The sequence below is a fragment of the Brachyistius frenatus genome, unplaced genomic scaffold (assembly GCF_029030835.1).
Source record: "Brachyistius frenatus isolate BFR_SWC_R1_liver_20210118 unplaced genomic scaffold, ASM2903083v1 Contig_212, whole genome shotgun sequence".
NCBI lineage: Eukaryota > Metazoa > Chordata > Actinopteri > Embiotocidae > Brachyistius > Brachyistius frenatus.
The window spans coordinates 505,260-529,313 of NW_027210811.1; the positions used below are offsets into that span (position 1 = coordinate 505,260).

Here is a 24,054-nt window from a genome sequence, read left to right on the forward strand (position 1 = left end):
TTTTTCAAAAATAATTTCTAATTCATTTCTTTCAAATTGAGGTCACATTGATGACGTGAAGTCAACATGGTTTTTGCTCATTTTGACAAATGGACATAAAAAATGTTTTTCTTATAAAAAGCTTTGAACATTTCATGATCTTTCTGCCACGTTACCAAAACAGTCCCTGACTGTAATTATTCCAGTGAATCTGTTCTTAATTAAACATTCAATTCTAGTTTTAATAACTGACTAAGTGCTCGTTGCTTACACGAATATTTTTCACCTTCCCAGTTTTCTATTTGTCGCTAAAGCGACATGGAGTTTATCAATCTGTCCCGGTCGACCACATCACTGTTTTCTTTGTAAACCACGAGCCCTCGGCGGCTCCGTACATCTGCTGCTTGTGGTGACAGCTGATGATTTGAAGGTCGAACATCCTGAGGAACGGAGAAGTTGTAACTTCCATACGTATTTAGCAGCTCTCTAAATTACAAGCACAGGGGTTGAAAATAAACCCATCTTAAATGCACACTGGCTTCCTTTTGATTCCTATAAGAGGACTATTGTCCTTTGTCTGCTCATGAAAGCACCATAATGTAAAGAATCCATCTCTTTGACCTTGATAACACACGTCTGCTGCTGTTCATGGTTTTAAAATGAACAGAGGATGGAAAGTTCCCAAATATCTTCCTTACTTTCTTACAGATAACACTTATACATTAATTACAGGGACGCCATGTGGGACATCTTTATCTCTCTGGGACATGAAACCTCCCACAGCTGCATCTGAAAATAAATAACTCTGGGTGTAGAAAACTCTGCTGGATAATAAGAGACCTGCACAGCAAATCATTTTCAACTGGTTTCTTGGGTGTGAAACATCAGATGCTGAATTGTTTGAACGTTGCTGTTCAGTAAGATGCAGCTTTCTGTTTGTGATTAAAGGCTGCGCTGACAGCCTGAAGCCTCACACAGTGCATCTAAGTTTCAGCCTCACAGTAGATCTAAGTTTCATCCTCACAATGGATCTAAGTTTTATCCTCACACAGTGGATCTAAGTTTCATCCTCACAGTAGATCTAAGTTTCATCCTCACAGTGGATCTAAGTTTCATCCTCACAGTAGATCTAAGTTTCATCCTCACAGTGGATCTAAGTTTCATCCTCACAGTAGATCTAAGTTTCATCCTCACAGTAGATCTAAGTTTTATCCTCACACAGTGGATCTAAGTTTCATCCTCACAGTAGATCTAAGTTTTATCCTCACACAGTGCATCTAAGTTTCAGCCTCACAGTAGATCTAAGTTTCATCCTCACAATGGATCTAAGTTTTATCCTCACACAGTAGATCTAAGTTTCATCCTCACAGTGGATCTAAGTTTTATCCTCACACAGTGGATCTAAGTTTCATCCTCACAGTAGATCTAAGTTTCATCCTCACAGTGGATCTAAGTTTCATCCTCACAGTAGATCTAAGTTTCATCCTCACAGTGGATCTAAGTTTCATCCTCACAGTGGATCTAAGTTTTATCCTCACACAGTGGATCTAAGTTTCATCCTCACAGTAGATCTAAGTTTCACCCTCACAGTAGATCTAAGTTTCATCCTCACAGTGGATCTAAGTTTCAGCCTCACAATGGATCTAAGTTTCATCCTCACAATGGAGTTTCAGCCTCACACAGTGGATCTAAGTTTTATCCTCACACAATGGATCTAAGTTTCATCCTCACAGTGGATCTAAGTTTCAGCCTCACACAGTGGATCTAAGTTTCATCCTCACAGTGGATCTAAGTTTCAGCCTCACACAATGGATCTAAGTTTCATCCTCACAGTGGATCTAAGTTTCAGCCTCACACAATGGATCTAAGTTTCAGCCTCACAGTGCATTTAAGTTTCAGCCTCATTACCCTTCAATAGGGCCGTCATGGAGCAGCGAACAGAAACTCCTTACAGTCGATGAGCGATGCGTCCTCAGGCGGTGACCACACGGAGAGATCATTTGGTTCACATCTGGATTTTTTTTTTTTTACTACTGTACTATGACTGGGTGTTCACTACCTGGAGGTTGTGTGAGAACTGGGCTCTTATACTGAGACAGCCTTCCCGTAAACATCTACTCAGTCAATTAGTGAACAATTTCCAGTAAATATTCGATGCACTTTTCAGCATGATGCTTTAAATGCTTTAGTATACTTTTTGGTCTGTTAATTTATATCCTCCTTGTTGTAACATTATAATGTAAACTTCTCCTCAGGTCATTACAGCTCCCGAACACTCCCGAGGACGAGACCTATGTTTTCTGTAGTCGTTCCAGCTCTGACCACAGACTACACACACGAGCTCCAACACGTTAACGAGCAGCGCACAAAAGATTCAGAGGCTCTAAGAGAGAGACTGAGATACAGTTAGAGCCGCTGAAACAACAGTGACGGACATGAGTGTCCCAGTTATGAGGAAGCTTTTTGCGTATGTAAACATCATATCTCGATGATCAGAACATTTGTCCTGATTGTGAGAAACCAGAATATGTTAGTTGAAGTACTCAGAAGGAAGCTGTTGCATGTAAACATCTTATCCAAGTTTCAAACGAGTCTTATTTTTGTAGCAGGACGCTGATTTTCCAACACCGACTGTAGACGATACACCACTAAGTGTGTTAAACAGCCGGTCAAAGTGTTTCTACTCTGAATCACTGAACTCCATCATGAAGAATCTACCAGCAGTCCACTGGACCTTCGTCCTGCATGTTAACACAAACAGCAGTCGAATGTTGAATACAAGACTGCAGTTCAACAAATACGCAGCATAAACGTGTTTTTTTAAAGACAAATTAGAAGTGCAAATATCCACATTTGAGACACTTCTTTAAGTAATCAGAGTTGTCACAACTTTATGTGTCTAATTCATCTTGTCTCTAGACCACTGATTGGTCCATTGTTCCAGGGGAAATGATTAAACCACCACCTGCGGCCTTGTTTGGGTCACGAGGGGCCTGATGACACATTTTGCTGGGGCCCCCTGGGAGACAAAGAAACATCCATCCATGGTTGTGACCAGAAATCATTTTACTTGGCATGAAACTGGAGAAAAAATTTGCAGAAGTCTGTTGTCTATAAAAACTACTGACAGAGTCCATTCGGACCAGAATAATACTGCAGAGCTGCTGGTAACTACGACACCATGCTGAACAAATGTAGAGCCCAGACAGACTTGACAGAGTTATACACAGCTTACTGTCCAATGAGTGTGTGAGCCCCAACAAGTCCACATGTCCCTCAGCGTGGCAGCAGGACAACGAAGCTGCTTCACTCTGTTGACTTCCTGTCTTACACCTGAAGTGAGACTTTGTTCAACCTGTAGCTTTATTCAAAATCAGACTCCTCCAAAATAAATGTTCTTGTCAGACTTCAACTAATATTTGAGAAGAACTAACATATTCACCCAACATACTTCAAATAGGTGCAGCCAGTGTACTTGGTGTGTTTTCTGCAGCGACTCAGAACTCCAGTTCGGTCTGATTCATGTCAAACATGTGAATCTGATTCTGTACAACCTGCAGCTTCACGGCAGGAAGAGCATGAGGAAGATCAGAGATTTTTCATGGGATAAAAATCTCCCCATAAAGCCAGTATTCCTCTACAAGTGCAGCAGGTCGAGCCTCTTTATCTCACTGATTACAGCCTGAACACTCTGCCCTTTTCACCCAAAAATGTCCCTCACCAAGCAGCTTCCTGCAGCGTGTTGCTGTGATTCCTGTTACTCATTACAACGTTCAATGTTCCCTGACTTTGTTGCTGGAAGAATTTCTGACTGTTTGTTGGTTTTTCAGCATGTGCAATGCAGCAAAGGTTCCAGGAATCACTGATCAGCCATCTGGCAGGCAAGCCAGTCTGATGTGCTGTTTGTTTTTCTGTGTACTGAATTGTGTTTAATCAAGAATACTGTAAATTAGACAAACTGAAGTACAATATCCCAAAATAGTGCTTGTGTACTTCAATTTAATTTAAGGGCTTTATTGGTATGAACATTTTAAAAACAATGTAACCACTGCATCAAAATAGAGTTTGTCCAAATATTTGGAAAGTATGTAAAGTATGGTATGAATTTTAATATTTTGTTACTCACCAATACTGACTGGTACAATAAGCAGTAAAGTTAGTAGTAACTTAATATTCTCAGTTGTGTAATTACTACCTTAATACCCTGTCTCTACTCATTATATGTAACTATTTTCAAACAGCAATTAGTTTATTTCTGATTGCATCATTAAGTACTGATGCTGGAAGAAGTTTGATGTTTGCGTCGCACAGAGAAGTCAGGTGCTGTTTTTCAGATGTCAAACTTCCCTCAGTACACAAACTAATAGTTCTCTTCCTCAGCTCCAAAATATCTGCAGCTTTAATTATTTTACCCAGAAATCAGTGTGTTTTTGTGTCCTCTGTTTAACACTCAATAAACACACTGATTCTTCTGTCCAGCAGCAGCGGAGAAGAAACACTTTGTGTTCAGGAACAGCTTCCTCACACGCTTTTAATTTGAAAATCCTCTACATCGGTGGCCCCACCCCCTTCCTCTACGGAGCCAAGATGGCGACCGTTTAGGGTGGAAAGTGTCCAGAGTTTCATACTTCCTGTTTTGGGCCATTCTGACTTCATCCTGGTACTTGTAGTGTTCTGATGGTTCTGTACTGACAGTGAGAACACACTGTTCGGTGGGCGTTCACAAAGCTCTTTAACATTGGATGCTCCAACTCACGTCCCATCTGATCCTGATCCCATCTCATTTACGACTACAATTTTTCCCTTAATTCAACCAAAGATAAAGTAAAACACAAGACGTGAACATTGTGCAATGAAGAGTTTAAAAGATCAGGACTTTAACAAATACGCTTATTCACTTTGTGTTTAGATGAGAAGATCAGTACAAATAAGTGGATGTTGTTACCTCTGGACAGAGTCAGGCAAGCTGATGCCTCTGTTTACACTTGTTGTGCTAAGCTAAGCTAACGAGCTATACAGACTGAAACAGTCATCAGTGACCAAAAACCTGAAATAACATGTTTCTTAGAAGCAGTTGTTCTCCAATAGGAAGCACTCTAGGTATAGTAACACACACACACACACACACACACACACACACACACACACACACATTCTCAAACATAAGGGCGTCACGGTGGTGCAGTGGTTAGCACCGTCACCTCACAGCAAAAAGGTTCCGGGTTCGAATCCGGTCCTGGGCCTTTCTGTGCGGAGTTTGCATGTTCTCCCTGTGCTTGCGTGGGTTCTCTCCGGGTTCTCCGGCTTCCTCCCATCATCCAAAAACATGCACCTCAGGTCAGGTTACCTGGCGCCGCCCTAGTGGCAGCCTGCTGCAGCACCTCCCCCCTGAGAGCCCCCCTGCTGTAGTGAAGAAATTTCCCCTTGGGGATTAATAAAGTGTATAAAATCAACAAAAAAAAATCAAAACACACACACACACACACATTCTCAAACATAAAACACACACACACACATTCTCAAACATAAAACATACACACACACACACACACACAACACATTCTCAAACATAAAACACACACACACGCAGACACCGAGTGTGTGCTGTGCCCTCCAGTTGGTCCAGAATATTTCCAGATTCTTGGGGAAAGTAGTTTTATTATGATAACAGGAAGAGTCCTAAATTACGGCGCAGTGTGGCTGTCAGTCAAACTGGAGTTCAGAGAAGGCTGAAAATAGCCTCGTGCACTGGGAGCTGGTGGGAGTGCACAGATGCTGGCACATGTGTGCATCTGCTCTTTCATTTAGCCGCAGTGACGCTGCCACAGGAGGACATCCTAGATGTTCCCGCCCTGCTGAGGTGAGGGACACGAGGCCTTCTTCTGTTTTATGTCATGACGGAGGAGCTGCTTTCCTTCTTTTGCATTTTATCATCACAGATTGAAGTCCAAAATGTTTTTGCAGTCCCCTTTTGTAGTGTACCAACTGTCACTGGATTAATATAATACAGAAGAAAACTTAAAAATGTGATTCTTCCAAGACAAGTTTAAAGAATACTTTGTAGTGATTTCTAAGCAGATTTATGGGCCTTTTCTCATATTTCTCTGCTTTCTGTTTTGGTTTTGTTCTGCTGAATTCACATTTCTAGAACCAAATCCTGTAATTTCACAAATTTTAAAATCCCATCTGGAACAATGCATTAAATTATGATGAATATTTTATCACCCACCTCCCCCTGAAAAGTTCATATTTTTTAGAGATTGGTTCACTTTCACATTGAAAACTTGATGACAGCTTTACAACCCCTCAATGTGGCTCCAGAACAGATTTAATTTGACATAATATAGAGAGGCTGCTACAGCATGTTTCTCAGTTTAATGTATTCATGGTCTTTAATTATGTCATTGTCTTATGTGTACAACTTTAGATTCTTGCAGAATATCACTGAATGAATAGCTTTTATTTTGAAGACCCACACAGGGCTTCTGCGTGTTGTTGTTCATTCACTGCAAATAATTGATGCTTTCCATTTACTGCTGCCCATTTTTCAAAACAGCAATTTTTGTAACATTATACAAACGTGATTTGTCAGTATTTTAAACAGCCATTAATATCTATTTTTGTACCAAATGAACAACAATTAAAACTTCCCTGAAGTAAGTAGTAAGAAGAGGATCGTTAGTGCTCTGAATTTGATCTAAAGTCGCTGTTTTAATGCAGTAATGTCGGGAAGGTTTCACCTCTTTGATAATAGATTTACAGAAGGCAGTTTACGTGGAGGTTGAAAAGGTTTTACAGAAAGAACCGGACTTCCTGCTGAGTTCAGAGATCAGTCAGCGTCTGAGCTGTCACACAAACTAGCTGCAAGCAAACTACCACCAACATCTGTAAAGTTATTTCATAGCTGATGGGGAGAATAAACAAAGACTTGAAAACACTACAGCAATCTTTAGGATTACAATCTCAGACACCAGAGTGCTTCCTGTGTGGCATCATCTCGGTGAGGACTCGTTCCTCTTTCATTCCCACCAAAGAGTCCCACACCTTTGGGATGAGCAAAGACACAAACTGCAAACCTGATCAGCCACCATCAGTGATGGAGCTCCCTAACGTTACTGAGGCTGACTGGGAGCATGTTGAGGCCAGAGGAGTGGAGGCTGTTACAGCAGCACTCAGGATGAAGGAGGTCTTGGTATGTGATGTTCAACAATAACAGAGAGGGATGTTTGCTTGTCCACATATTGTATATTTCTCCCACCTGATCTCCGAGAGGCTACAGTGAGCACTGACCTTCAGTCCCGGAGGTCCCAGCGGTCCACCGGTCCCCGGTAGTCCCGGCTTCCCCTGGTTGGACAGTAAAAACACTCTGAGAGGCCAAGTGAAGCAGAAGCAGCCAAATCCAACACCATTACAGTAATTATCCGTCAAACGCAGCGACGGCTGTGACAGAAGTAAACCTCAAACACACGGACACAAAGCATAACTAGGAAGATCCAGAATAATGTTCTCTGCACAAATCTTCTAATCAAATTTGAATTATATTCTCTTCATGGTGAGGTTATTTTATCTGGCATCGTGTTTTTAATGTCAAGAACTGACCCCTGAAATCCGATGCTTTTACATCCTGCAGCATTTGTTAAGCTGGTTCGATGTAAACATGTGACAGCTGAGCAGAAGTGGAACTTACCGTTGGTCCGGCTCCTCCCTGAGGTCCGGGCTCCCCTCTTTCACCAAGAAGACCCTACACATGAAGAAAAGCTGCTAAAATGTTGCAGTGACATTTAACATACAGTATTTAACATATTTAATTGACACATCATACGAACAATGAAACATCCAGGATAAAACATCCTCAGCTAGAATCAATCCAATCTGCTTAACAATGCGATTAGTCAAGTTCGATCATTTAAGATGGAAAACAGTGAGTGAATTATACATAATGTTAAATAAAAGAGTAATTCTGAACCCATTTATTGGTCTACAGAGAAAATGTTGTTAAAACAAACCTCCAGGCTCACTTAAAAAAAGCCTTATTTTCCTGGAAGGTTTCTCACCAACAGAGCTACAAATCACTCCATCAGAACCTGCTGATCACTGTGAATTATCCGCATGTCAGTAAATAATATAAAGTAATACAAGATTTCAGGGTCTCTGTGTATTTACAAAACACTTTCCATCAAATCAAACTGACAGCAAGAATCCTGACAAGATACTATCAGATGTCAGCTTGTTGCTTTCCTTCAGACGTATCACAGTTGTATTTGATTTCATGTCTTCAAATCTTTTAACCAGAGAACCAGTAGACTTGTATTTTGAAGCAGTAATAGGTAATGCAGGACTGCAGGTATCACAGTCTCACCTTGGATCCTGTGGGGCCCGGTTCTCCCGGTAAGCCTGGCTCCCCTCCGTCTCCCTGGGCAGCGTCATCAGAGTGAAGTACTGTCAGTACTGGCAGCAGATTAAAAGACACGACACCGATGAACTGCTTCTTTAAAGACTTACCTGGCTACCTCGAAGACCCGGCTCACCTCTCGGTCCTGCCGAGCCCTCCTCACCCTGCCCAGCAGAACAAAGACACAGAGGAAAACAGAAACAGGTTAATAGGCCCATTATATGGCTTGTAACGCAGATCCATGATATTTTTATGAACATTTTTTACTAAAGCAGCCTTTTTTTTCAGAGTCATAATTCTGTCCAATCTGAACACACAGATTCACAGAGTTTTTGATTCATTATGATTCATACTTTCTGAGGATGTCATTATTTCAGAGGTGTGGATGAATATCCAGAAATGCATTTAGATATAATCAGAAAAACAACTGTCCTTATTGTTCAGGATTTGCCTGACATTCTACACATTTAGGTTTATTCAGCATGCTTTTAATGCTGCTAATTTGCCCGATTGTCAAAGAAAATGTTGGCTTAAAACAACAGGACTCAAGATATAGTTCACAAAGAATCAGTGAATCTGTGGAAACGTTCCTGTTTACATCCACCAAGGCATTATGGGAACTGAAGTTGTCTTGTTTTTGCCTGAAAGTGGAAGACTGTTCCAGCATGCTGAAGCACCATCTGGGTATGTGATCACTTTGGGTTTTTTATAGTAGTCAAGCAGAAGAATTTTAAATATAGTCTAACGGTGCTCCACATTCTTGGTTTAAAGAAAGAATGCAGAGCCTTAAAGTAGTAAAGATCAGCATGAAGTTAGAATAAACCCAGTCAGTTATGTACTTGAGATGATTTTGCTCCCAAATTGAATAAAAATATAAAGGTGGATATCGTCAGCATAGCAAGAGATCCACTGGAGTGATGGATAAAGTGCTTTAAAGAAAGTATGTAAAGGGAAAAAAGGTACATGAACTCCACAGGGTCAGAGGAGGACAAGCAGGGCTTTACAACACGACAAAATAAAAGAGAATATCATGAAAAGGTTATTAGTATTATGCACTTCTATCCTTTTACCTTCATCCCTGGTAATCCAGGAGGGCCGGAGTCACCAGGTTTCCCTTCTTTACCCTGAGAACAGAAACGATATACACCAAACCCATCATGGTCAGACAGCATACATCCTAAAGAGCGGTGACAACACTATGAAAAGTCATAAAAAATAAAGTGATAGAGAAACTGTTGAGCACTTACAGGCTTACCATCAGGTCCTGGTGGTCCTTCTCTTCCTTTCTCCCCTCGGAAACCCTGAAGCGACAAAACACTCCATCACAGACAGAAAGATTCTTTTGATATTAACCTAATGTAATGCTAGACATTCATTTGAAATACATAAGCTGAAATAAATAAATTCATTCGTCAACCATGCTACTAGCTTGGCTCAATAGATGGTCATTTTGATTTACCACTCTGCCCATTCGGAATATCTCCAGAATTCTTCAAGGAAATGTAAGAACTTTAAAACTCCTCTCGTGTTTACCGACATCAAACGTGTCCAGCAGCAGTGCATTGTATTGTTAAGTTAAACTTTCCAAAAGCAACATAGTGACTTCAATCTTTTGCACACCTTTCCACCTGTAACATAACACAACCAGAACCAAAGAGACGACAACTTCATGTCTGAGAAGTGTTGCTGAAGCAACACGACAGTTAAACTAAATGAAGATTTATCCTTATAAACAAAGCTTTTTTCACACTATCATAAGTCTAAATAACTTATCAGGACGTTGTGAGGAACGCAGGAAAACAGCATAACACACAACACAAAAACAAGTACCAGCTGTCTACACCTTTTTTCAGAAGGGACCTTGCAGATCCAACATCTCAGTGAGTAAACAGATACTACGAGGAGTCATTAGAAGGGAGTCGTTCCAAACACACATCATCATCAGTAGAGGACAGAAGTGAGGTTGATGTGTATGTTTTTGGTATCGTGCACCAAATACACACAAAGCAGCCGTTTCCTCGTTTCTAATTGCATGTTGTGGTCTCTCCTCCCCTTTGCATATAGCATATACCACTGAGGATCAGTGTGAGTAGGAACCTCCAATATAATCATACAGGGTGGAACAGATGATTGTTGGAGCAAAAAAACAAACAAGAAGTGTGTGTGTGTGTGTGTGTGTGTGTGTGTGTGTGTGTGTGTGTGTGTGTGTGTGTGTGTGTGTGTGTGTGTGTGTGTGTGTGTGTGTGTGTGTGTGTGTGTGTGTGTGTGTGTGTGTGTGTGTGTGTGTGTTACCATGCGTCCTGGTGGACCACGCTGCCCCGGCGGGCCGACTACACAGTTGCAGTCTTCCTCGTCGGTCACTGTTCGGTTCAGAGGACACTGAGGAAACAAAGGAAACACACCAGGTGACCGTGTTGTGTGTCGTTACCTTTATTAGCAGGGTCCAGTTCAAATGTGTCAGAAACAGGACAGAAGTGGGCCTTACCCTGTCATCATCCTGTGTTTCACCAGAGAGACAAGACAACAGATAAAATACTGGTTACTATCACACATGAAGCCACAGAGATTTGAAGTAGAAAGTGATGAGGATCTTACCACAGAGTAGATTTCACAAGCTGTTTCTCTCTCACTCTGATGAGGATCACAGTACAGACGCAGCTTCTGAATCTCCAGCTGAGTCAAACAAACATAAAGCACGGTGTGATCTCCGAGGTGCTTTCATTAAAACAATGAAATACTGACGATGTTTTCCTGATTCGGACACATGTGGATGTTTAACTGCCACCAGGTGTGATATCTGTAATTATTCTGAACCAATATGTGTTAAAAACTGCAATAACAAAGTTTGTATTTGTGTTTACACATGGAGGATTATTTTGTATTAAACATGTGATGCCACACAGATGCTCCCTGCAGTTTACAGTTCTACTTCCTGCTTCCTGCTTCCTCCGTCATTACAGGTGTCAAAATAAAAGCACCAAACCCATTTATGCATGAAACAATAAAAAAGACACAACAGCTGATATCTTAGAGACTTTGTCAACATATAAAACAAAATATTTTTAAATAATCCGAACCAAGTCTGAATTTCAACATCATAGATCACATCTGCTAAATAAACCTGTCCAGTATCTTAGTGACTATTTTACTAATTACACTATAATTATTTGGTTGTTAACACATTGCTTTGTTCTGGAGGTTCAACACTTCATTTAGATTTTAAAAAATGGATGCGACATTAAAGTTGTGTTGATGCGTCCATCAGTTTGATCCCGTTCAGCTGACTCGTGCTGTAGTTTTCACAACTGAAGACAGTATTGCTGAACATTTTGCAGACACAGTTCTTGATATCAGTTTTCTACTTCGTAGCCTCTCTAATGAAATGTGTGACCTTCATTTGTTCAGTATTTCAATGCACTGAACCAAATGTGAAGAAGCAGTGGTGTTTACATTCAGAGTTTTACTACTGGCTATAAAAACTTTGTGGCTTCTATTCTTAGCAGAGAGATACTGTGTGCTCATCCAACCTGTATTTAAGTCACACAATAGAAAGGAGTTCAGCGTCTGCTCTTTGAATCCAGCTGCCAAAAACGTATTAGCCTGAAAGGAGGCGACAGAACGACTCAGCAGGGAAACATGTCAGAGATATCTCAGTATTCAAAGGAACTTAGATCCATTTAAAAAAATAAGGAAAAATCTTTATTTTACATTTAAATCGTCTGACCTTTCAGTTCCAGTGTTATTTGGTGATTAGATCGGTGACTCACCGGGACAGTGAGGTCCGTTCTCTGCCTCTTTGCCACCTGTGTCTCCCCGTTGATGTAAATGGGCTCCATCGGGTCCAGCAGGACTTCCTGGATCAATTGATCATCAAGGAAACTGGTGACCTGGCGCGGCCTCACCAGCAGTTTAAGTTGATGCCATTTTCCATCGTACAGAGTCTGAGGAAGAAAATATGAATTTGATGATTACTTTTCCCTTTTTCAAAATGACCTCAAAATTAAAGCTGCATGAGCTGAGAGGCTGAAGCACATCTTTGTTCAAGCTTCCATTCATGAGTAAAGTTGGATGTGAAAACAATTATTAACTTGTCAAATCTTCTTTCACTCTTCCATTCCTGTTGGCAGCCTCTGTGTGTGTGTGTGTGTGTGTGTGTGTGTGTGTGTGTGTGTGTGTGTGTGTGTGTGTGTGTGTGTGTGTGTGTGTGTGTGTGTGTGTGTGTGTGTGTGTGTGTGTGTGTGTGTGTGTGTGTGTGTGTGTGTGTGTGTGTGTGTGTGTGTGTGTGTGTGTGTGTGTGTGTGTGTGTGTGTGTGTGTGTGTGTGTGTGTGTGTGTGTGTGTGTGTGTGTGTGTGTGTGTGTGTGTGTGTGTGTGTGTGTGTGTGTGTGTGTGTGTTGTGTGTGTGTGTGTGTGTGTGTGTGTGTGTGTGTGTGTGTGTGTGTGTGTGTGTGTGTGTGTGTGTGTGTGTGTGTGTGTGTGTGTGTGTGTGTGTGTGTGTGTGTGTGTGTGTGTGTGTGTGTGTGTGTGTGTGTGTGTGTGTGTGTGTGTGTGTGTGTGTGTGTGTGTGTGTGTGTGTGTGTGTGTGTGTGTGTGTGTGTCTGTGTTTCATCTAATCTAATTTTGTCAGTAAGGCCAGAAATGTGTGTTCCCTAAATGCTCCACAAATAGTTCTAACCCACGAGGTATTAAGACCAAGAACTGCTTCTCTTTTCCATCACAATTTTTTTCAAACCAAAGACAGGGAGACAGAAACAGAGTTGCTATTGTTTCTGAGCCTCAGCAGTCATTTCCAAATGACAAATCACAAGCTCCCACCTTGTGCCACATCAAACCCAATCAAATCAAACATGTGCAAACACAAATTCAACATAATTACAACCCTGTTCAAAGCTCCACACTCAAGTCGAGGGCTGGTGGTTGCCGTTTGGAAAAAACAAGTAGGTGACTCCAGCAGGATTATTAGCTTGTGCTGCCATGGAAACAGAGGCATGCGCTCCAACTACTACACATCCACCAGCTGGTTTCCACGGGGGAAATACAGTGGTTCAGAGCAGGAAACATTTTCTTTGAGCCTCCTCCTGGCTCCCATCACATTACATCTCCACTGGTGCAGCAGCGTCTTGAACTGAACAGCTTAAATAACTGCTAGTTTCCCTGCAAGTCATCCCGGTGCAACTCATTCCCAGCAGCTAACATTAAGGGAAACCTGAGATTGGAAAAGACGCTGTAATAACACAATGTGTCCTTTCATGGTAGCACAGCACACTGCACTCTTTCTGCTCACCAGTACAGTCTGTTGTGATATTTAGGTTTTACTCTCAGTCATATACATAATACATCAATCGTGGGTGTCGACCATTGTGAAGACATCGTTAATATTGCATTAAATGAGATTTTTGACCACTAGAAGGCAGAGCAGACGGATCCTCACTGGTATGTTGTCTCAACTAAAGTTATTGATAAGTGTGGTGTGTTAACATGTTAGCTGAAGCTGCATTTCCACAGCAGGAATTCTCCCTAAGAACCTTTTGAGGAACTCAGGAACTCTCCACTGGTGGAACTAAGCTCTGAATGAAGTTCACTCTCGAAAAGTTCAGGAACTTTCAAGGTTTTAGTCCCTTTCTTTTGTCCTCTGTAAGATAACACATATTTCATTCAGACAGTGTTTTCTTTGTGTTTCGTCATGTTTCTCAAATGAGAACTAACCACTGATGTGATGATGGTATTTATGGTAGTTTGTAGTCAATGACATGAAAGCTTTAATATGGAGAAGGTGTTTTCTTGTTCATGTAAAGTGTTTTCATGTGTTTTACTCTTTAACCTTAATACCACAAAACCTTTACTCTTCTGGCACTTCGAACACTCGAGTAATGATCATCAGATATGCAGCTTTTTCTGTCAATGACCCTTAACAAACACAAATAAGAGCAAAATCTGATCTACAAGACAGATGATTTTGATGTATTTGAATTGTCTTTATATTATCAGACAGCCTGTAGTTTCTGGTTTTGAATGGTTTCTAATGCATTGCTTTAACAACTCAGCCAAGACAACTTAAATTTTATTTCACTTTATTAATCCCCGAGGTGAAATGTCTTCACTACAGCAGGGGGGCTCTCAGGGGGGAGATGCTGCAGCAGGCTGCCACTAGCGCGGCGCCAGATAACCTGACCTGAAGTGCATGTTTTTGGATGATGGGAGGAAGCCGGAGAACCCGGAGAGAACCCACGCAAGCACAGGGAGAACATGCAAACTCCGCACAGAAAGGCCCAGGACCGGATTCGAACCCAGAACCTTTTTGCTGTGAGGCAACAATGCTAACCACTGCACCACCCTGCCGCCCAAACTACAATGTTCTTCTGTCGTTCGGGCGTCTAAAGCACCATTTATCATCTCGTATTCAGAGCAGTATTTACTTCTGCTTACAAAACACTTGGAAACAGTGAAATGTGTTGGTAAAGGCAGCGGTACTTTGATGTGGGACTGAATGAAGAAACACCTGAAGGCTAATGAAAGACAAGCAACCATGTTGCTATGAAAGATCAACATCACAACCAAATGTAAAGTTTTTCTTCAGTGAACACACTTTCACCACATCATCATCTGTAGTAGGAGGTTGTTTCTGTCCTTCTGCAGCCATGCAAGATTTGTAACAGAGACAGAGATGTATTACTCCGTTTAGAGCTTTTAGCTGACAATCAGGAAACATAAACTGTGGAGATGCTGGGGATTGAACGCAGGACCTCATACATACAAAGCATGTGCTCTCCCTTTGAGCTACATCCCCTGTGACAATGATGTAATGGATCTTAACTTCCCCATAAATGTCCAGACAATCAAATAATAAAATTATAATGTAAAATATAACCGAACTTGAAGAGAAAGATCAAATTAATATTTTCGAAATCTAAAGTCTCCAATCTCAATCCAAAATTACATAAAACTAAACATAGTCTCACTAATCTCCTTCTGCAAAATAGTTGATTTACTTCTATTTTCATAAAATGTATTTGACATAAAGATGTGCTGGTTTGATTCAACATCTCAGAAAGATTGAGTAAAGCGATTTGAACAAGATGAGGTCAGAGCATCGTATGACAGTGGACCGCATATGAAACGCCAATTTAATTTGAAACACATACAGGAAGTCATGGTAATCAACTGACCAATGAGGCCTTTATCAGTCAATCACATCAATTCAACTGACCAATGGTGTAACATCGATCACTTATTCAGTCAGTGACAGACATTCACTGCTGCAGTACAGCCAATAGTTTGAGAGTCTTTGTAGCTTCGTCCAGAGGCAAAGGTGCAGTAATGTTTCCTCATATATCAGCCATTTTCACACTTGGCCATATTGTAAGAACATTTTTCACTTCTCCGAAATCAAAGCTCAGCCAAAAGGCAAGCAACCAAGTGAGAAAGCCGTCTCATATTGATCTGCTGTGGACTCATACCGACCTGAAAGCCTGCCGTCAGGACGACTCTCTGCTCCTGCTCTGTCATGCTGGTGGTGGTGAAAGTGACGGTTTTGTCTTTTCCACTCAGCGTCACTGCAGCCTGGATCTCCTTATCCTTTGACAGCACTCTCCAAAGGTCAAAGGTCACCTTGCTGGAGGTTCCCTTCAGACGCAGAGTGGCTACGAACACATACGATGGAGGGAGGCCTTCTGGGAAAATGTCCCTGGAAGCAAGATGAAGTGAAATAGTACGTACAATGTTAAATAGCTGTTAACTTGGATTGAATGAAGCCCACTGATCTACCCGGTTTAATACCTGGTGTTCTCAGTGATGTCGGTGGAGGTCGTCAGGGTGTAGGCGGTCTCAGAGACCAGTGAGCCGGGGATCTTCTTGGCCTTCGTCTGAATCTTCATGCCCAACATCATCTCAAAGCCTTTCTCATCACGAGATGCCACCGGGATCCGTGTGGGACAAACAGACTCTAGAAAGAAAAGAGGCCATTTATTCAGACAGCTGTTCTCTAACTGAACATGAAAAAAATGATTTAGTTTCTGGGTTACCTGTAATTTTTGGTGGTGCATTTTATTCTTGGAGATATAAGATATATATCAGGCATTTATTTTTGGTTAAATATGAAGCCAAATTCAGCGTTGAAGTGCCACAGTGAGCTCCCTGAGAAGCATCTATGCAAGGCCTTAGATATTGTATTCATTGTTACAACATATAAATATTAAAGTGCCTCCATTACTCAAACTTCAAAAACACATATTTTTTCATCAAAATGACTAATTCAGAAGTTCAGTATGCCCTGATTTATGATTATGAAATGAGTCTCTACTCCTACACCGTTAGTGGAGATAAAAGCAATGATATCCATATAGATATGCATGAAACAAATGGCACAAAAAAGCGTTTTGTTTTTTTTAGGTTTTTTTTTGTAAAATAACCAAACAAAGCCGGCAGATTTTTGGGCTGGTGATGCATCCAGCTGTTGCAGTCGCTATTTCCGGAAGGTGCACAACAGTTGAGTACGATTTGAGACAACATTACCCTGTTGAAATTCACACTACATAAGCAACTGCACTCACCTGTAGTGTACCTCATGGAAGAATGTAGACAAGCTATTGTCAGACCAATGAAGGAAAAAAAGCAGAGCAAATGGTGTATTTTTATGTGTGGGAACCATTGATAGTATATAAAAGTCGGGTTACGTCCAGTATCTTCCGGTTCTGAAAAATGGTTCCGATCCAGAAGTGTCTTCAGCTGCAATACCAGCGAGTGCCACTAGAGGTCGGCTCCAAAAAGCCTCCGGCTCCATAGACTCCCATTCAACTTCTCTCATCAAATCCAAAGTGAATAAAATGTGTCCATCAGTTATCTCGGTGTTGTTAGCTAAAGTCACTCCTTCTTCTTAGTTTTCTGGAGGTCCATCTGAAAATAATCCCTCATTCATTAGAAAAGAAGATTCAAGAAGACCTGTTTTGGGGGGCGTGTCTGTTTGATTGACAGGCCTGTGGTGCAGTCAGGTTACAGCTATCGGTGGGCGGGACGTAGTATCGTCAGGTTTCCGATCAGATCGGTCAGATACACCGCTGGCTCCTCCCCCAGCTCGTCCAAATATGGTCACTTCCTGCTCCGAACCGCTCCGAACTAGCAAAGATGGTGACGGACAGAATCTGAACTGGAGGATTCATAACGTTCACAAACCAACGGGCGACGTCACTGATGGTTCTCGCTTGGTGGGCTCATTATTAGCGACGACCCCTTTCATGTGGCTTTTGTCTATAATTTTGAATTAAACCAGTGGCACAGGTTAGCAAATTGCTAGCTGTCAGCAGTGCTACTAATGCCTTGCAGCAGTGATACTGTAGCCGGCAGAAAACAGCTGATTGACAAGACAATCAGATAAGTCTTTTTTCTGACCTTCACATAGCTTCTGCTCCATGGAGCCTCGGATTCGGTCGATGGTGGTGTAATCTTCAGCATACAGGACGTAGGTGGATGACGGTTTATTGGCGATGGATATCAGCTCTGAGGTGGTGATCTCACTGCCGACTCCTACGGCGAACACGGTAACACCCTGAGCTCGAGCCTCCATGCTGGCATCCACCTGAAGAACAAAGATATGTGTGGTGACAATCAGCCTTTCGCAGAGGGCTCATGCAGCCAACAGTTGTACAGTACATGTTTCCAGATGGTGTTTCCATGGTTTCTGAAGCCCCTTGACACCGCCTCTGTTATTTAAGGCCACGCTAATAAACTCGGTTTCACTCAAGCTCTAAAAAGTCCCATTTACCACATCGTCCTGAGACTTGCCGTCCGTGACCACCACAGCGATGCGGTTCTTGACCAGGCTGGATCGCTGGGAGGAGGCGAACACGTGGTCCACAGCAAACTTGATGGCCCGGCCCGTCTGCAGGAAGCAATCAGAGAAATAGTGATGATGGTGGAGGGACAGAAACAAGCAGGATGCAGTGTGTGTGAGCTGGTCTGTTCACCAGCTGACAGCCACTGACAGCTGCATCACAATGTGCAAGTTAAATGACATAAATATCTGAAAAAGCTTTTTATAAATCGCAGCAGCAGGATACAGCTGTAGTGTAAACTCAAAGGATGGATTTTCAACTCTCTTTTAGTGCAGCCTATGTTTGTTAATCATGTGTGTGTGTGTGTGTGTGTGATGTTGTTGTGCAGCACAACCAGTGCTGCTGCAGTTGCACCTTTGGCAAGTGAGTGCCGCCAACCTTTGACCTCCAAAAGCAACCTCAGCCTGCTGCACTTTATTAGTTTCTTGTTTTTGGATGAAGAACTGAAAGTATTAAAGATGTTTAAAGCACATTTAAAAAAAAAAAAAAAAAGTTTTGGAGTAAAGTCTAGTTTTTTGTTGGTTTTTGCCTTTTGTTTCATACACACAGGTGACACATCCAACCAGTAGGAGGCAGTAGAGCAGCATCAGGTTATGAACCGACTGTGTTTATGAATTCTGTATTAATTTTTTGTACTGGTTGATAGTTTTAACCATTTACAATGAAGCCAAGATAAAATCCATCGCTCCCCTCTAACAACATCACATATTGTGTAATATTTGTTTTTCTTCTTTCATCTCATTTCCAATAATTCAGTTCTGAATCCTTTGAATTACCGTTGCTGCTCTTAATGTTCAACAGAGGTCGCTATCAGGTGTGAGGCGTTCTGGGTCCAGGGTTCTCTCAGGCAACTTGAAATATTATGCTAAAAGGTTATTGTCGAATTTTTGCCCATTGATACCAAAAGAACCTGCCGACCTCAGCTCTGTTGATTAATGCCATAGGAGGAGAGGAAACAGGTTGGAGGTTCAGTCAAATGCCAACAAGAAGAAATAAAATATTTCAAGGAGCAGCTCAATAGTTTCATGTTTTAAATCTATTCTAATGAGGGAATGAAAAATGCATTCATATATTGATGTGCTTTTGCCGTTAGCTGTAAACATACGATATGATAACGGCATACACCGTGTTATATATTGTCATATTGTAAGGAGAAAACACGGTGCCGTGCCTGTGTGTTTCCTCCCAGGTAGGTGATGCTCCGTATGGCCTGGATGAGATCTGCTCCACCCTGGTGTTTCCCCAGAGGGATCTCCAGCCGAGGTGTGTCACTGTACTGGATCACAGCCACCTGCAGAGGACACAAACAAAAGTAACGCAGGTGGAGTGCTGATTTACTGATGCTCTTTAGCACGTTCCAAAAATCTGGAATCATACGAGGGTTGATCAGTAAGTTCAGAGTCTATTGCTCGTGTACATCACGGTGCTGTGTGGAGCAGGAGGAGGATATAAGCCTGAGACGCACTCGGTCCACTCCTCACAAAAACGTGTGTATCTCAGGAACCGATGATGATGATAAAGCGACTAAATTTGTACTAGCTACTCGTCAGGGTTTTATCTTCCTTCTGCTCCGTGCATGTCATGGTGCTGTGCTCAAGAGCATGAGCAGTAGTCTCTCAACTTATTGGTCTACCCCCTCGTATATCTTTTCTCAGACAGAAAGTGTTGCTGATTTGACAGTTAAAATAATAACATGTTAGTGATGATACTTGTCCTAGTACTTGTACTCTGTGCAATGACAATAGAGTTCAATCTGAATCTGAATCTGATGACATTGCCCCTCAGTTTAAAGGAAAATTGCAGCTAAACATACAAGGAAATTACAGTCTCAGGGGTTTGACTTATGCTCAATAAATAAAGTGTAATGTGGGTGGTGTTACCTGTGTGTAGTGGGAACTGATGTCAAACTGGCTGGTGATGTTGATCAGCCATTGTTTGGCCGTGTCGAAGTCAGAGAAGCCGACACTCCAGGAGCCATCAACAATATACACCAGGTCATTTACAGCTGTGCTGCAGCCTGTATTGAGGCGCGCACACACACACACACACACACACACACACACACACACACACACACACACACACACACACACACACACACACACACACACACACACACACACACACACACACACACACACACACACACACATTGATACAAACCTAAAATGTTTGAAATTTCTCCTCCCACTTTTGACTCAACAGATCCGTTTTCAGTGCTCTGATGTTTTTCTGTTTGTATCCAAATGAATTCTCATCCTGCAGTTTCCTTCCTGTTTGTTCTCAGGTGTAGCGGTGTGATCACTACCTGCTCGGACATCGTCCTCCTCGGCTGCCTCCAGCGGGGTGAGTAACAACACGGCGCTCCATAATGACCACAACAACATGGTTCCACAGCGGTCCACCTCGGTCCAATCAACCGGCCTAAATCACAGTTGGAAACTCGTTCAGCCAGTTGTTAATTTGTTAAAACCACAAGGCAGGTTATCATTAAATCATGTATACGCTGATGAGCCTAGACCACCTGGTATTCACCACTGATGACTGTGACCCACCTACAAGGCTTGCCATTTTAGAAAAGCTGTGACTCGGGTGTCTGGCAATAATTTGGACCCTTTCAAAGTCAGTCAGATATTTACACCTGCACATTTCTCCCCAAACCAACAAGGGTGTAAATATGATTTATTATACCCTCAACCTTCATGTACTGTTGCTACGACTGAGTCAGCACTAACTGCTTCATCTGTGAGTGGTCATAATGTTGTGGCTCATTGGAGACAGTGTATGTATCATTTTCTCCAGCTATTTCAACATTAGGCACAATGTCCTTTCGTGTTTCCACAGTGTTGCATTATATACACATCAAACTCAAACATTACAGTCGTTATGGATAATGTGGACATTCATGCTCCCCACAGGATTAACCCTTTCCACTTTGGAGACTCCAAAAAGTCCAAACTGCATTGTAGATGTTTGCATGAGCAAACAAGTTGAACCATTATGAAAAACAAGAGAAACGCCTGTATTTGTTCTCTGATTCAATGCAGTTGCACCCTAAAGCTGAAATAAATGCCTGAAAGTCAGTCAACCTGTCATTGCTTCTTCTTTTTTTCAGACTCCTTTTCCAGCTCTGCATTTCCGCTTTGCAACATCCATTTAAATATGAGAGTGGTGCCGCATGGAAAACAAAGACCAACACAGTGCCTCTGACCCCAACACTTTGTTGTTGTTTCTTCTTTTCTGAAAGTACATCTGAAACTTTGCTGGCATGTTTTACTGTTATCAAGTCACCTGTTGTTCACACTTCTTCAGCTGCAGTGGAAACACAAACAGGAAAAGGGACTTTCTGTGGCTCCTGAGTTCCTGGAACTATCTGATCTAAAAGTGCCTTAAACCAAACCTTGTACCTGTAAGAGTGTGTTCAGTGAGTAGTTGATGCAGAACGCTGCTATACGACTGTTTCCATGGCGCATGGACGTAGCACAGTACGGTAATGTGCATGGAGCAGAGAGAAGTATTCCTGGTTACACCACCTGAGTTAATATGACCACTGGTATGTGTGAATTTATGATGTCATAATGTGCATCACCTTTTGTGTCAAACCACAGAAAACAGCAACAGAAACCCTGGAAATGCTTCAAACAGTTTCCGTCGGTGAAGCAAAGAGCCGGCTGAGGTGTTCTGAGTGACATCACGCTTCAAGAGGGGCGGAGCTTTACTGTCCAAGACCGAAGAAGGTGCGTCAGGTCGGGAGACACCAGCTGGGTTTTCTTTGAAGGTCGAGCGCTGTGAATTCGTCCCTCAGCGTCCGACTGTTGTGCTGGGACCTTCTGAGGCGTCTGAGGGGAAACGTTCACTGCAAACCACGTGAACTGTGGTGTGATGGCGCTTCGGTTCTCCATGACAAAACACCATCCCACAGCACATCATCCACAACAACACATCCAACTGGATTTGGCTCTGTGACTTCCTTCTGTTTTGCAAAAATTGGATACAAACTTTGAGGTGTGCTCTCGGCTCATGTTTCAGGTGCCTGGACAAATTGCAATCGCAAAACTGTGTGGAAATCAGGTGCTGATGATGTTTAAGTGAAGGAACTCAGACAACTTACAAAAGTTATTGTTTTGTGTGAAAGTCTCAGAACTTTTTTTACACCTCGTCGTCGCAGAAAGGTGACAGTTAGAACAACTGTTCAGTTAGTAGTTGAATTATGTTGCAATAAAGACTCATTGACTTTTCTTGTGTATGTTTCAAGCTCCCTCAGGTCCACACATTTCTATGCTAGAGCTTAAGCACACTGTAAAAAAAACGGCTGTAGAAAACAGTAATTTACTGCGATTATGAACAATTAATTACTGAATCATTTTAATGTGTAAGAGGGTTCAAATCACAGTAATCAACATGATACTGTAGAAATAACAGTAATAAACACACTACTGTATAAAATCACAGTAGCTATTCTACTGTGGATAGAAATCCACAGTATAAGTATCATACTACTGTCAAATATCCCAATAACTCATTGAGAGTTGCGATAATAGAAGCAAATAACGCAAAATTTCATCTCCCATAGTTACCCAGCGGGTTATTTGTTCCTGGTCACAGTGGTTTCTTATATAAAATCCAAGCAACTTAAGATATGAAAACAAAATGATTATTCGGTTGTCTAACAAGTCTAATGATTCCCCCGTTCCTGTTTGACCTAGAGTCATGTAACCTGGTGGTTTGCTCTAATTCTCTTTAGCATCTTTTGAAGATGTGAAAATCAGACTTTCTTACAGTCTAATGTGCATTTGAGTGAATTGTACACGTCAGATAACATAACTCTTAAAACACATAAAACAGAATTTCCTCTGAATCAAATTCTAATTTTATTGGCACAGAAATTTCAAAAAGAATGTTACTAAAACGTGAAAATACAGATTGTCCAAATAACTGAACAGAACACAACAACCTTAATAATAATTTCAACCAAACATTAAGATTGATGTCCTCTCATTGTGCCTGCTGTGTTCTTTTTTTTTATTAAGAATCTCTATTTTGGGATGTCAGCTGTTACCGGCTGTTCCTTCCTTAAAATGACTGTAACTTCTGGAGAGCTGCATGAGTCAGCTGTTCACCTGTCCGTGGCTCTGGTGGACTAACGCACTGTTTTTGGGCAGCTCTCAATAAGTTATTCTTTGAGAGAAACAGCAAGATAGATTAAACAGATTCAGTCATTTTAAGGAAGGAGCAGCAGTAACATCCCCACAGACGTGGTGCTGCAGGTGGATTATTTTCATGACCTGGACGCTATATGAGTGGAGCAGCACAGAACCCATCATTGCTTTTAAGCGTCTTAAACAACATTATTTCTCTCGACTTACTTATTGTCAACGTACTCGGGTCATTTCTGTAACAGTCCTTAAAAGTTTTATTGTCCTGCAAAGCAACAATCTAGTTAAACCTCGGTTAGCTTAGCTTCACATCAGGTTTGAAAGGTCAGTGCAGCACCAGGTTCTGCATTCAGTGCATGTCTGTGTGGACTTTACAGGGACTCCATCCTGGATGGATGGATGGACGGACGGACGGATGGATAGATCAGCTATATCTTTCTATAAAACCAGATGAAACTAATCAGTTAGTAAAACTTGAAGCCTGTCTAAAAGACATAAAGGCCTGGATGACCAAAAACGTCCTGCTTCTAAATATCAGACAAAACAGAAGTTCTTGTAGTTGGTCCTAAACACCTCAGAAACTCTTTCTGTAATCACTTAGTTACTCTAGATGACGTTGTCTTGGCCTCCAGCAAAACTGTGAGGAACCTTGGAGTCATATTTGATGAGGATTTGTCCTTTAGACACCAGATAAAGCAAAT

General features: G+C 41.7%; 1 protein-coding gene across 1 annotated transcript in view; it reads right to left on the bottom strand.

Annotated features, from left to right (window-relative positions):
* LOC138633234 (collagen alpha-1(XXI) chain) overlaps nt 1-20,584 on the bottom strand; it is a 67,937-nt gene extending 47,353 nt beyond the window's left edge. Inside the window, exons 1-17 of the mRNA XM_069719348.1 lie at nt 20,506-20,584; nt 20,078-20,214; nt 19,369-19,488; nt 18,128-18,244; nt 17,755-17,941; nt 16,147-16,312; nt 15,832-16,054; nt 12,139-12,312; nt 10,967-11,044; nt 10,857-10,868; nt 10,664-10,750; nt 9,619-9,672; nt 9,442-9,495; nt 8,482-8,535; nt 8,339-8,392; nt 7,667-7,720; nt 7,270-7,323 (exon numbers count right to left, since the gene is read on the bottom strand). Of these exons, the coding sequence (XP_069575449.1) occupies nt 7,270-7,323; nt 7,667-7,720; nt 8,339-8,392; nt 8,482-8,535; nt 9,442-9,495; nt 9,619-9,672; nt 10,664-10,750; nt 10,857-10,868; nt 10,967-11,044; nt 12,139-12,312; nt 15,832-16,054; nt 16,147-16,312; nt 17,755-17,941; nt 18,128-18,244; nt 19,369-19,488; nt 20,078-20,214; nt 20,506-20,584 (1,704 nt within the window). The remainder of the gene's footprint in view (nt 1-7,269; nt 7,324-7,666; nt 7,721-8,338; nt 8,393-8,481; nt 8,536-9,441; nt 9,496-9,618; nt 9,673-10,663; nt 10,751-10,856; nt 10,869-10,966; nt 11,045-12,138; nt 12,313-15,831; nt 16,055-16,146; nt 16,313-17,754; nt 17,942-18,127; nt 18,245-19,368; nt 19,489-20,077; nt 20,215-20,505) is intronic.
* Between the last annotated feature and the right edge of the window lie 3,470 nt (nt 20,585-24,054).